This window comes from Otolemur garnettii, unplaced genomic scaffold (assembly GCF_000181295.1).
Source record: "Otolemur garnettii isolate 467f Iridium unplaced genomic scaffold, OtoGar3 scaffold00042, whole genome shotgun sequence".
NCBI lineage: Eukaryota > Metazoa > Chordata > Mammalia > Primates > Galagidae > Otolemur > Otolemur garnettii.
Window position 1 is genome coordinate 346,582 of NW_003852437.1, and position 14,854 is coordinate 361,435.

Sequence of the window (14,854 nt, forward strand, 5' to 3'; positions counted from 1 at the left end):
AGGCGCCGAGCCTCCATATCCTAATAAAATGTAAATATTGGGTGAGGTTCTTTTATGTAGGATGTTTCAGGGAAGAAGTATTTAGCATTTATTGAAGACCTACTCTTTGCTAAGTATAGGTACTTTTTTTTTTTTTGGTGAGACAGTCTCACTTTGTCACCCTCGGTAGAATGATGTGGTGTCACAGCTCACAGCAACCTCATACTCTTGGGCTTAAGCAGTTCTCTTGCCTCAGCCTCCCAAGTAGCTGGGACTACAGGCACCTGCACAACACCTAGCTATTTTGTTGTTGTTGTTGTTGTCATTGTTGTTTGGCAGGCCCTGGGCCGGGTTCAAACCTACTAGCTCTGGTATATGTGGCTGGTGCCCTAGCTGCTGAGCTATAGGTGCCAAGCCTATACTAGGTACTTTAAATATGCATTTATTGGCTTATGCCTGTAATCCTGATGTATTGGGAGCCAAAGCAGGAGGATTGCTTGAGGCCAGAAGTTCAAGACCAACCTGGGCAATATAGCAAGACCCTGTCCTACAAAAAAATTTTAAAAATTAGCTGGGCATGCTGGCACTCACCTATAGTCCCAGCTAGATGAGAGGCTGAGGTAGGAGGATCACTTGAGCCTAGGAGTTGGAGACTGTGATTATGCCACTGCCTGGGCAATGGAGAAAGACCTAACTTTAAAAAAAAGGCAGTCATTTATTCTTCCTGGGTACAATTCTTATAAGTAGTAACTATCCTAATTTTACAGGTTTAAAAACTAAGTCTTAGAATAAAGTTAAGGGATTTGAACAAGGTGTCAAACCGAGATTTTTTTGATTTCAAAACATGCTTTTTGGCTCTAAAAACGTATTTAACATTCAGTATTTGTTCTGCTGGTGTTTAATAAGACTTGTGTGTCATGCACTGAGGTTACAGTCTGATAACCTTTGAGATGAAACTCCTGCTCTCAGAGAACTTAGTCTCTGGCACAAATAAGACATTACTAAAATATGTCTTTTATGTATATGCCATAATTATATATACTATAATTCAAAGTAGACAAGTACTTTGAGATGAAAATCACAATAAAGTGTTAGGGGACTTTACAGGAGGGAGAGTTTATCTTTGAACCGAGGAGTTCAAGGGGTGGACATACTGAAGGTCTGTCATCTGAGCTAGGCTTTGACAGACAGGGTAGGGTGTGGATGTGGGAACCAAGGTGTGTCTCTGAAGGAGTGGAAATAGCAGGACCAAATGCACAGAGGTGGAAAGTGAGGTGTGCGTGATTGTGAGCTTCTTGAGGGAACTGTACTCCTAGAAAGTATACTACTAAAAAGATCTTTGGTACTTATTTTTAAGAGCTGTGTAACATGGAAATGTTTCTCTCTCTCTTTTTTTTCAGCTTGCAGTTGAGCATGAGTCTTCTTATGATTAGTGAGAATGTAAAATTGGCTCGTGAATATGCATTGCTGGGAAACTATGACTCTGCTATGGTCTATTATCAGGGAGTCCTTGACCAAATGAACAAGTATCTATACTCAGTCAAAGATACGTACCTCCAGCAGAAATGGCAACAGGTGAGAATCATGGTTGCTGTATTGAAGGGCTGAGGTATTGAGAAGAGAAGATATAGACCAATTCTCAATGCTATATACAGTTATACATTAAAATTGCATGATTCGTTACTTGGATTTGTATATGTTACTTGAAATTTGATATTTTAGTGATAGTCCACTTTTACCATCAACAGTATTATGAATTGTTGGAATCTAATTGATTTTTTTTTTTTGAGGTAGTCTCAAGCTGTTGCCCTGGATAGAGTGCTGTGGCATCATAGCTCACAGCAACCTCTTGGGCTCAAGCGATCCTCTTGCCTACATTTTTCTATTTTTCAGTAGACACGGGGGTCTTGCTTTTTGCTCAGGCTGGTGTTAAACCTGGGAGGTCTAGCTAGCCATCTGCCTTGGCCTCCCAGAGTCCTAGGATTACATGTGTGAGCCAACATGCCCAGCCAGAATCTAATTGACTTTTTAAAAAGTAATGGTTCTGACATTTGGTTTAGATCAAATTTCTAGGTAACAAAAATAGAGTTGACTGGCGGTGCCTGTAGCTCAGTGGATAGGGCGCTGGCCGCATACACCGAGGCTGGTGGGTTCAAACCTGGCCTGGGTCGGCTATAACAATAATGACAACTGCAAAAAAAAAAAAAAAAAAAATAGCCGGGCATTGTGGTGGGCACCTGTAGTCCTAGCTACCTGGGGGGCTGATGCAAGAGAATTGCTTAAGCCCAAGAATTGGAGGTTGCTGTGAGCTGTGACAGCACAGCACTCTACCTAGGGCAGTAGCTTGAGACTATGTCTCAAAAAAAAATAAGTTGACTTTATTCAACCATTGTTAAAACTGTAAATGACATGTGAATCTCACTGACACTATGTTCCCTTTAGAACTTTATAAAGCAGATCATATTTGAATCCTATTTGAGAAATTTCAGTCACTGAGTACCAATACAAATTTATAAGTGAAAACTATAGAACTTAAAGGTCAACTTTAGAGTGGCATTTACAGCAAGATTCAATTAAATGTGTCACAACATGAAAGAAATGTTAAGAAACTAATAGCCTTTTTGTGCTGATCTAGGTAGACTATATTATACATCAGATTCTATTGAACTGCCTTTTTTTTGTTGCTGTTAATGAGTCAGTGTATCACTGTGTCACCCTGGGTAGAGTGCCATGATGTCATAGTTCACAGCAACCTCAAGCTTCTGGGCTCTAGTAATCCTTCTTGCCTTAGTCTCTGGTAGCTGGGGCTACAGATACCTGCCATAACACCCAGATAGTTTTTCTGTTTTTAGTAGAGATGGTATCTCATTCTTGCTCAGGCTGGTCTCAAACACCTAAGCTTAAGCAGCCCACTCGCCTCAGCCTCCCAGAGTGCTAGGATTACAGGCATGAGCCACTGTGTCTGGCCTTGAACTGTCTTTTTAATATTGTTCAATATTTGTTCTTAATTTCTTTGAGAAAACATCACCTTTGACCTTATCTTCTTTCCCTAAATCTGTCCCTTTATATCCATTATATTACCAGAAAGGCAAAATATTTTATTTCTATAAGGAGTCTAAAGTTTTCACTAAAAGACTTTTTACAAAGCTTTTTGTTGTTAGGCCAGAAACTTTTACTAAGATGTCTAAGCTTTTGTGTAAAGATATTTAAAATTAAATCATTTAAATAGGCTCAGCACCCGTAGCTCAGTGAGTAGGGCACTAGCTACACACACCTAGGCTGGCAGGTTCGAGCCTGGCCCAGGCCTGCTAAACAACGACAACTCCAGCCAAAAAATAGCCAGGCCTGGTGGTGGGCACCTGTAGTCCCAACTACTCGAGAGACTGAGGCAAGAGAATCGCTTAAGCCCAAAGAGGTTGAGGTTGCTGTGAGCTGTGACACCATGGCACTCTATTGAGGGCAACATAGTGAGACTCTGTCTCAAAAAAAAATCTTTTAGATAGCAAATCCTAGCACTTTGAGAGGCCGAAGGAGGTGGATCACTTGAGCTCAGAAGTTGGAGACCAGCCTGAGCAAAGTGAGACCCCCATCTCTAAAAATAGAAAAACTGTGAAAAACTAAAAGTACAAGTAGAAAAACTAGCTGGGCATTGTGGCAGGTGCCTGTAGTCCCAGCTACTCTGATGGCTGAGGCAAGATGATTGCTCTAGCCCAAGAGTTTGAGGTTGCTATGAGCTAAGACACCATATCACTCAACTACAGAGCAAATAAGTGAGACTCTGTCTCAAAAAAAAAAAAAAAATTATTTAAGTTGCAAATAAAACATTATCAACTTAAAACTTGATTTCATTATGACATATGTAGTTTTTTTCTGAGCCAATTTTTCTGTTCTCTCTCTGTCTCTCTCTCTCTTTTTTTTTTAAGAGACAGAGTCTCACTATGTTGCCCTTGGTAGAGTGCTATGGTGTCACAGCTCACAGCAACCTCAAACTCTTGGGCTTAAGAGATTTTCTTGCCTCAGCCTCCCCAAGTAGCTGGGACCACAGGCGCCTGCCATGATGCCCAGCTATTTTTGTTGTTGTTGCAGTTGCTGTTTAGCAGGCCCAGTCCAGTTTTGAACCCACCAGTCTTGGTGTATGCGGCTGGCATAGTAACCACTGTGCTATGGGTGCTGAGCCCCCCTCTCTCTTTTTTTAAGACACTCTCTGTCACCTGGGCGAGAGTGCAGTGGTGTCATCATAACTCACTGCAACCTTAAACTAACCTTAGCATCCTAAGTAGCTGGGACTACAGGTGTCCACTTTGCCTGGTTAATTTTCCAATTTTTTAGTAGAGACAGAGTCTTGTTCTTGCTCAGGCTGATCTCAAACGCCTAAGCTCAAGTGATCTTCCCCTTTGGCTAGGATTACAGGCACGATCAACTAGCCCCAATTTTCTTATTGTAGTAAAATATGTATAACATACTGTCTTATCCTTTTTTGGGGGGGGGGGGCCAGGGCTGGGTTTGAACCCATCACCTCTGGTAGGTGGGGCTGGAGCCATATTCCTTTGAGCCACAGGCACTGCCCTGTCTTATCCATTTTAAAGTGTACATTTCAGTGCTATTACATACATAAAATGTTGTGTTACCATCACCATATATTGTATTTAAACTGAGTCAAGACCCATTATTATACAGTTGAGTCAAAAACTATAGTTAGTTTCTGAATTGAGTTAAGACTGCTTTTTAAAAACCATCTTGGATTTATGTGAATTAAGACATTTATTCTTTGAAGCCATATTTTTTGAACTGTAAGTTGTATTCTGATAGTGAGTTTTTGAAATTAATGGATTCTGATCACTATTTATTTATTATTATTATTTTTTTGAGACAAGAGTCTTACTATGTCACCCTTGGTAGAGTGCTGTGGTGTCACAGCTCACAGCAACCTCAAAAACTCTTGGCCTTAAGCGATTCTCTTACCTCAGCCTCCCAAGTAGCTGGGACTACAGGCACCTGCCACAACACCTGGCTGTTTTTTGTTGCAGTTGTCATTGTTGTTCAGTTTGGTGTGGTTTACTGGATATCTGATATTAAAATAGAGGTTTTTAGAATCTATAACAAATGGCCCTATTTTAATCTTGTCAGTGATTTATCAGCTATGGAAGTTTAAAGTCATATTCTTCTTTGAAACCAGGTTTGGCAGGAGATAAATGTGGAAGCCAAACATGTTAAGGATATCATGAAAACGCTAGAGAGCTTTAAACTTGACAGCACTCCCTTGAAAGCTGCACAGCATGAGCTTCCAGCTTCTGAGGGAGAAGTCTGGTCTATGCCTGTACCTGCTGAACGAAGGTAAGTGAAGACCTTTTAAGAAACTAGCCCAAGAAGCTTGTGGCACTCATGAGATCCAGGGGGAAGACTGGGTGGCTGAGAGGAATGGGGAGGGAGCTGTTTTATGAATGCTATCTTATAACTCTTGAATTTTGTATCATGTGACTCTGTGACTATTTTAATAAATAAAATTCAGGTGGAAATAATCTGAAAATGTGTTCTCATGAGTGAATTCAAAGTAGTAGAGACAGCATAATCTTGTGGAAGGAGAATGGAGCTAAGAATCTGTCCTCTATCTTTGCCATCATCTGTACTTTTGAGATGGATTCATAATAGAATCCTTTTTAGGCCACAGGTTTTTTTGTTTGTTTGTTTTTGGGGATTTTTGTTTTGTTTTGTTTTTTGCAGTTATTGGCCAGGGCTGGGTTTGAACCATTACCTCTGATATATGGGGCCGGCACCCTACTCCTTTGAGCCACAGGCGCTGCCCAGGCTACAGTTTCTTTATGTAGAGTGATGAGGATGTTAGACCAACAGTAGTTCTCAAACTAGCTGTCACAGAATGCTGCCTTTCATTAGGCCACACTGCTACCAGAATTGAAAGAAATGGGGTTTTTAATTCATAGAAAAATTGAAGATACAGTGTTGTGAATTGTAGAGTTTTTTCTAGCATTTTTTCCCCTGGGTTCCTGTTAACCAAGTGCCAGCAAATGAACAATTAGTGAAGCTGATATCTACTGAAAATGCTGTAAATAGACAATCATGCTTAGTTTCACAGCGTATTTTTTAACTGACAAGTGTGTGTAGATGGATGTCAGTTATGTTTCACTGACATAATAGATTTTCTATTTTGCTTTGTAAATTCTCTCTTTTTTTTTTTTTTTGTGAGATATAGTCATCTCATGCTGTTGCCCTAGGTAGAATGTGGTGTCACAGCAACCTCATACTCTTGGGCTTAAGTGATTCTGTGGCCTCAGCCTCCCAAGTAGCTGGGACTACAGGTGCCCACCACAATACCCAGCTATTTTTTGTTGTTGTTGCAGTTAATCATTGTTGTGTAGCAGGCCCAGGCCAGGTTCATGCCCACCACAACGCCCAGCTATTTTTTTTTTTATTATAGTTATCATTGTTGTGTGGCAGGCCCGGGCCAGGTTTGAACCCGACAGCCTCAGTGTATGTGGCCAGCACCCTACTCACTGAGCTATGGGTGCTGCCCTGTAAATTTTAATATTGAACATACCACAGCTTTCTAGAAAGAACACCATGATTCCAGGTTCATTGTCCCTAACCAGTTTGCGTTAGGATGTTGCTCAGGTATTTTTAGTTTCAACATTCTATCATTCTGACTCTTTTCTTTTTCTTTTTTTAGCTTATAAACAATAGAAATTTAGTTCTCATAGTTTTGTAGGCTAGGAATTCCAAAAACAAGGCACCAGTGATCCAGAGTCTCTTGAGGCCACTCTTCTGGCTCATAGAACATTATCTTCTCACTGTGTCTCATGTGAGGGAAGAAGCAAAGCAAATTTTTTGACCCTCATGAGAACATTAATCCCATTTGTGAGGAGTCTGCCCTCATGATCTACTCACCTCCCCCAAAAGGCCTGTCTCCTAATATTATCACACTGATAGTCAGACCTCATATGTCGAGTTTTTCAAAGCCCTTATTAACCTCTTACTCCCATGAAATTTGTAGTTAGCCTGTTGTTTCTCCCAACCGTTTTCCCCCCCAATTAGGAGATAGCTTTAGCTGTTTATTCAGATTAATATGAGAGTACAGACAATTAGGGTACATTGTTTACATTTGCTAGGTAAAGTCCAAGTTGCAGTGTGCCCCTCGCCCATCAGGTATGCCGTATATTCTTACATTGTGCCTGTTAGGTGAGAGTTTACCTATCCCTCTTCATCTGCTCTGTTCCCCTCTCTCTCCTCTCTCCTTCCCTCTCCCCCGGCTTGAGTTTACTTGTGTTTTTCTGTTGTGTGAGCAGGTATTTGCTCTTCTACTGGTTACATGTTAGTATTGAGTACATTGGATACTTTGTTTTCCATTTTTGTGATATTATACTAAGGAGAATGTTCCTCAGTTCCATCTAGGTTAATTCAAAAGATACAAAGTCTTCTTATGGCTGAATAGTATTCCGTGATATACATATACCAAAGTTTATTAACTCATTCACGTGTTGATGGGCACTTGGATTGATTTCCACATCTTATTGATTGTAAACTGAGCTGTGATAATATTGTGACTCTTAATTCTGTCTCCAACATTTCGAATAAGGGATACTCAGCCTATATATTCTAAATAAAATGATACCAAATTGCATGTGTACCAGTGAATCAAACACCACTTGTATTCTGGTGGTACTGATAACACTCTTTTATCTGATAATTGCTGTTTTCAATCTCCAACAATCAGATTAATTTTTCATTCATCTTTGATATATAGCAACAATTTCATGTCTAAGTAGAAGTGACCAGCACTCCCCCTTCATTATTTCTGTAATGTAACTATACTGGATTTCTCTCATTAAATCACCACCAACAGCTATGTTAAATTTAAATTTTAGATCTTAGGCTTCAGCATCCTGAAGTTAATTCAGTATTGTCTTGTGTTCAGCTGTTGCCTTGGCTGCTTTGATTCATAGACTGTTAACTTACGTGCTACATATGTTCATCTATATTTGGGCCAACTTGGGGAGTTTATTGTTTTAATGATGTCTTACCTGATTAGACCCTCACCAGGACCTAGAAAGCGCCAATCTTCTCAGTACAGTGACCCTAAACCACATGGCAACCGTCCGAGTACAGCTGTCAGAGTTCACCGTCCATCTGCACAGAACCTTCACAATGACAGAGGGAAAGCTGTTCGTTGTCGTGAAAAGAAAGAACAGAATAAAGGAAGAGAGGAAAAGGTAGTATTAATTGATTTTTATAAATGAAAAAAGTTATTAACCTTAAAAATGAAGACTGTATAAATTGCAGTAAGTTTTAGTCATCAGTTAGCTAAAGCTATAATAAAACCCTATTTGTGGCTGGGTGTGATGGCTCATGCCTGTAATTCTAACTCTCTGGGAGGTTAAGTTGGGAAGATTGCTTGAGGTCTGGAGTTTGAGACCAGCCTGAGCAAGAGGAAGACCCTCTCTCTACCAAAAATAGAAAAAAAAAATTAACCAAACGTGACGGCATCTGTAGTCCCAGATACTCTGCAGGCTGAGGCAGGAGGATCAATCACTTAACCTTAACATACTTATCTATTCTGGAGAATGTTGCATATGCTAATGAAGAGAATGTGTATCTTGCATCTGTTGGATGAAATGTTCTGTAAATATCTATTAGATCCATTTTGTCTCAAGTACCGTGTAAATCCAATGTTTTTTTGTTTTGTCCTGACAATCTGTCTAATGCTGAGATCCTGGGATGGTGAGGCTTGTCAGTACTCCAGACTCTGAGACCTGATGCAGTGGTAGCAATTACCCCAGAAAAGTAGAGCACAGTTGTTGTTTGGGCCATAGGGCACAGATAACAGTGCAGTGATGACTCTACTTCCTGGGGAGGGGGTATCCCTCAGACGCTGTGGGGCATTCTGGCTCCAGGGAATCAAGGTACTGGAGTTATTTGGCCTGTAGGGCAGGCTGTCTTAGCTCAGCCCTACTCTGTTGCCTGGAGTGTTGAAGTCCTGAACTATTACTGTATTAGATTCTGCCACTCCTTTAATATCCAATAACATTTGCTTTGTACTTATAGATGGCTCTAATGTTGGATGCATAGATATTTATAATTGTTATATCTTAGTGGAATTGATCTCTTTATCCTTATATTGTGACTTTCTTTGTTCCTTTTTTATAGTTTTTGACTTAAAGTCTATTTTATCTATATAAGTGTAGCAATTCTTGGTCATTTTTTGTTTCTCTTTCTGTGGAATGTCTTTTTCCATTTTCTCACTTTCCTTCTACCTGCATGAGTTTCTTGTAGGCAGCATATAGTTCAGTTAGGTTTTTTTTTTTTTTAGACAGAGTCTCAAGCTGTCACGCTGGGTAGAATGCTGTGGCATCATAGTTCACCGCAACCTCAAACTCTTGGGCTCGAGCTATCCTCTTTCCTCAGATTTTCTATTTTTAGTAGAGATAGGGTTTTGCTTTTGCTCAGACTGGTCTTGAACCTGTGAGCCTAAGCAATCTACTCGCCTCGGCCTCCCAGAGTGCTAGGATTACAGGCATGAGCCACTGTGCCCAGCCCATTCTTGTTTTTGTTTTTGTTTTTTTTGAGACAGAGTCTTACTTTGTCGCCCTCGGTATAGCGCTATGGCATCACAGCTCACAGCAACCTCCAATTCTTGGGCTTAAGCGATTCGCTTGCCTCAGCCTTCTGAGTAGCTGGGACTACAAGCGCCCATCACAATGCCTGGCTACTTTTTGTTGCAATTCTTATTGCTGTTTAGCTGGTTGGGGCTGGGATTAAACCTGCCACCTTTGGTATATGGGGCTGGTGCCCTACCCACTGAGCCACAGGCACCGCCTTTATCCATTTTTTAAGTGGGAATTTAATCCATTTACATTCAAGGTATTGATCTATATGACTTACTGCTCTATAAGGACTTTTGTCATTTTGTTAATTTTTTCTGGTTTTGTGTATCTTAACCTTCTTTTTTCCTCATTGTTTATCACTGGGATTTGGTGATTTTCTATGGTTATAAGATTTGATTCTTTTCAAATCTTTTCAAACTGAAGGTAATTAATTCCCTTGGTTTTTGCTTACCTGGAAAAGACTTTCATTTCTCCCTCATTTCTGATGGATAGATGTGCTGGGTAGAGTATTCCTGACTGACAGTTTTTTCCATTCAGCATCTTAAGTATATCACCCTATTATTTTCTCTTGGCCTGTAGAGTTTTTGCTAAAAAAAAAAATCTAGTGTTCGGCTGGGCGCCATGGCTCACACCTGTAACACTAGCACTCTGGGAGGCCAAGGCAGGTGGATTTCTTGAGCTCACAAGTTTGAGACCAGCTTGAGCAAAAAGCAAGACCCTGTCTCTACTTAAAATAGAAAACTTGAGGCAAGAGGATCTCTTGAGCTCAAGAGTTGGAGGTTACTATGAGCTATGACACTGTGGCAGGGTGACAGCTTGAGATTCTGTCTCAAAAAAAAAAATCTATTGTTAAGTCTAATATGGATTCCTTTTTTGTGACTTGATGCTTTTCTCCTTCTGTTTTTAGAATTCTTTCTTTGTCTTTCACTTTTGACGATTTGACTGTAATGTGCCTTATAGAGGATCTTTTTTGGTTGACACTATTTGGGGCTTTTGAGCTTCCTGGAACTGCATGTCCATATTTTCCCTAGACTTGGGAAGTTTTCAGTTATTTTTCCCTTAAATAGGTTTTCTGAGCCTTTTCCCAATTTTTTTTTCCTTCTGGAATTTGCATAACATGACCATTTGTTTGATTAGTGATGTCTCTAAGTCTTGTAGGCTTTCTTCACTCTTTTTATTTTTCATTCTTTTTTTTCTGGGTTTTTTTTTTTTTTGAGACAAAGTCTCAAGCTGTCACTTTGGGTAGAGTGCTGTGGTGTCACAGCTCACAGCAACTTCAAACTCTTGGGCGTAAGCAAGTCTCCTGCCTCAGCCTCCCAAATAGCTGGGACTATAGGCACCCGCCACAATGCCTGGCTATTTTTTGTTGTTGTTGTTGCAATTGTCATTATTGTTTTAGCTGGCCTGGGCTGGGTTCGAACCTCCTAGCCTCAGTGTATATGGCCAGCGTCCTACCCACTGAGCTACGGGTGCTGCCTTTCTGATGGTATTTTCAAACAACCCATCATCAAGTTTAGAAATTATTTGTTCTGCTTGATCAGTTTTGATATTGAAGCTGTTTATTCTGTTTTTTATTTCATTCATTGAATTCTTTAGTTGCAGGATTTCTATTTATTTGGGGTTTTTTTATTTTTATTTTTTTTTATTTTTGAGCCAGAGTCTTACTTTATTGCCCTCAATAGAGTGCTGTGACGTCACAGCTCACAGCAACCTCCAACTCCTGGGCTTAGGTGATTCTCCTGCCTCAGCCTCCCAAGGAGCTAGGACTACAGGTGCCTGTCACAATACCTGTCTATTTTTTGTTGCAGTTTGGCCTGGGCCGGGTTCGAACCCCCCACCCTTGGTATATGGGACCAGTGCCCTACCCACTGAGCCACAGGTGCCACCCTTGTTTGTTTTTTTTAAATGATATTCATCTCTTTGTTGAATTTCTCATTCATATTGTGAATTGTTTCCTTATTTCGTCGATTCGTTTACTTGTATATTTAAGTATCTTGTTGAGTTTCCTTAAGATTATTATTTTTCATATGAAACCAATTATAGCTTATAGATTCATATGAAAGCTATAACCCAATTATAGCCCATGAAGAAGGGGAAAGGAGAGAGGGAGGGGAGGGGAGGGGGAGAATGGGTGGAGGGAGAGTAATCTGTAGGAACACACATATGGTACATCTTACAAGGGTACATGTGAAATTTACTAAGTGTAGAGTATAAATGTCTTAACACAATAACTAAGAAAATTCCGTGAAGGCTATGTTAACCAGTTTGATGAAAATATTTCAAATTGTATATAAAACCAGCACACTGTACCCCATGACTGCATTAATGTACACAGCTATGATTTAATTAAAAAAAATTATGTTTGATTTCTGTCCGTTTTCTAACTTCCTTTTCACTGGGGTCTGTTACTAGAGAGTTATATTTTTCAGTTGTGTCATATTTCCTTGCTTTTTCATGTTTCTTATGTCCCTGCTTTGATCTGTGTGCAAGGAGTGGAGCAGTTGCTTCTACAGCCACTTTTTTAGAGTGGCTTTCATAGAGGAAGACTTTCTCTAGTCTTTCTCTGGTTGGGTCTTAGTGTGCTGTGGCTAACAAACGACGTATTTACTGTTTCCTGGTCAGTGCAGTAGTGTAATCTGTATGCAGCTTCTTCAGGTGCTTTCAGCATCGGCAGTAACTACAGGTGCCTCAGTGGATGCCTCAGTGTCTAGGCTATAGAAGTTTGTGGCAGCAGGGGCAGCAGCTACACTAGTTGCTTTCTTTGTTTTTGTTTTTGTTATTTTTGTTAAGGCAGAGTCTCATTTTGTTGCCCTCAGTAGAGTGCTGTGTTGTCGCAGCTCACAGCAACCTCAAATTCTTGGGCTTAAGTGATTCTCTTGCCTCAGCCTCCCGAATAGCTGAGACTATAGGTGCCTGCCACAGCCCCCAGCTATTTTTTGTTGCAGTTGTCATTATTGTTTAGCTGGCCTGGGCTGGGTTTGAACCTGCCAGCCTCGGTGCATGTGACTGGTGCCATAACCACTTTGCTATGGGCACCAAGCCTTCAATGGTTGCTTTCTGATGGTTTGTTTTTGGAGACAGAGTCTTACTCTGTTCCCTGGGCTAGAGTACAGTGGCATCATCATAGCTCACTGCAATCTCCAGTTCCTGGGCTCAAATGATCCTCCTGCCACAGTCTCCCAAGTAACTGGGACTACAGGTACGTGCCACCACACCTGCTCTAGCTTAGGGCTGAGGGTGGTGGTGGCTGGGTTGTAGCTATGGTTCTACTCTGGGGGTGCAGGAACCAGCACTGGCTGGAGACCTGGGAAGAAGGCTGTCTGGAGGTTTGGGCCCAAAGATCAGGGTATGACTGCAGTTCAGAAACCGAAGCCAACAGAGCTTAGTGACACCTTGCCTCCCAGGGGATGAGGCACCATGCCCATGTAATTGTGAGTCCAGACCCTGGGATGGTGGGGCTTGGCAGTATTCCAGACTCTTGAGACCAGGTGCAGTGGCAGCAAATACCCCAGAATGATAGAGAACAGCTGTTGTTTGGTTCCTAGGGGACAGGGAGCAGCACAACAATGACTGCACTCCCTGGGGAGGGGGATACCTCAGTAGCTGAGGCTCTAGGGGCTACTGTAGCTCCAGGGAAACAAGGTACTAGGGTTGTTTGGCTTGTAGGGTGGAGTGTCTTAGCTCAGCCCTGGGATGTGTAGCTGCTCAGCTCAGCCAAGGCTCCAATTCCCCGGGGGTCATTATGCCACTTCAGCGTGGGCCTAGGTGGGGATGTGCCTGTTCCGAGTGTCCCATCACCATTAAGTGATGCAGGGCGTCATGTAAGCTTACGAATGTGGGTATGACTTATCTGGATGGCCAAGGCACTGGTTTCTGAGATTCAGGGCGCTGCTTCAGCTTAGGAACTGCAGAGGTGTGAGTGCTCTCAGGAGGCAGGGTACCATGTTAGCACAGGCACGGAGGGGCATGCGTGTCCTGGGCATCCAAGACACCATTTCTCTAGGATGTCGAGCATTGCTTCAGCTCAGGCTCCAGGGCAGGGCGCAGCAGTGACTGGGAGGGTCATTTCCTTGGGAGGCAATGTGTGGCTTTACTTCAAGTCATACAGGGTAGGGCGCAGCAGCAGCTAGAAGGGTTGACTGGAGTAGTTACATTAAAATACTGTTCACGCAGGAGGGAGTGTGCAGCTTTAGCTCTGGTCTCCAGGTATAGGACACAGCAGTAAATGGGGAGAGTCCTATGTGGCAGGTTGCCAAGGTAATGTTCCTTCAGTCCTAGGGGATGGTGCAGCAGCAACTGAGGGTGGTAGATGGAATAGTTCTGCTAAGGTATTGTTTCTCCAGGAGGAAGGATGTAGCTGCTGCTGCTTTTTTTTTTTTTTTTTGAGATAGAGTCTCACTCAGTCACTCTGGGTAGAGTGCCATGGAGTCTTAGCTCACAGCAACCTCAAACTCTTGGGCTCAAGGGCTCCTCTTGCCTCAGCTTTCTGAGTAACTGGAAGGAGTCTGCCACAACACCCAGCTTGTATTTTTTTTTCTTTTTTTACTCAACAACAGGAATAAGTTCTGAAAAACACCCAGCTTGTTTTTTCTATTTTTGGTAGAGACAGGTCTCACTTTTGCTCAGGCTGGTCCTGAACTCCTGAGCTCAGGTGATCCACCTGCCTCAGCCTCCCAGAGTGCTAGGATTATAGATGTGAGCCACTGCACTTGGCTGGGAGTATGTAGCTTCATCTCCAGCAGAGGGAGCAGGGGGAGGAGTAGGCTGTTGGCCCCGTGGGGAAGGGTGTAACACTGTTCACAGCTTGGCTTGGGGCCACAGGGGTGGGATGGTTTGGGACTAGCTTAGGTTTAGGGAGGAAGGGGTGCTGTGGCTACTTGCCCCGTAGTAAAACACGCTACAGCAATAGTTCTGGTTCCAGGATGGTGTGGCACAGAAGCTGCACAGACCGCAGTGTCCAGGACAGTGTCAGCTTCTTCTCTGGGGGAGCACAGCTGTGTGGACTGCAGGCAGCTCCCTGACCGGGGCTTGTTCCTGTGAGGACTTCAGGGGACTCCAGTGTCCTAACTGTGGGTGTTCAAGGTGTTGATGGGTACTGCTAGGATCCTCTTGTTCACCTTACCTTAGCTGGAGGCAGAAGTTCCTCTTGTTTCCAGCTGATTCCCCCTGGGGAATGGGGTGGTAGAAAACCAGTGTTTCCTTTTGTTGCTTCACTGTGTCTATCTTGAGTCTCTGCACTGACCTGGGTTTCTTTTTTTTTT

The 14,854-nt window shown here is 42.2% G+C and overlaps 1 protein-coding gene across 2 annotated transcripts in view; it reads left to right on the top strand.

Moving 5' to 3' along the window:
• Positions 1-14,854, top strand: part of KATNA1 (katanin catalytic subunit A1) — a 45,273-nt gene that overhangs the window by 9,960 nt on the left and 20,459 nt on the right. The window contains exons 2-4 of one of the 2 annotated variants that reach the window (XM_003790256.1): positions 1,380-1,554; positions 5,156-5,313; positions 8,021-8,201. In XM_003790256.1, coding sequence (XP_003790304.1) covers positions 1,393-1,554; positions 5,156-5,313; positions 8,021-8,201 — 501 coding nt within the window. In that variant the 5' untranslated portion in view covers positions 1,380-1,392. Of the gene's footprint in view, positions 1-1,377; positions 1,555-5,155; positions 5,314-8,020; positions 8,202-14,854 lie in introns of those variants that run through there. The other variant, XM_023513527.1, reaches the window with a different exon arrangement.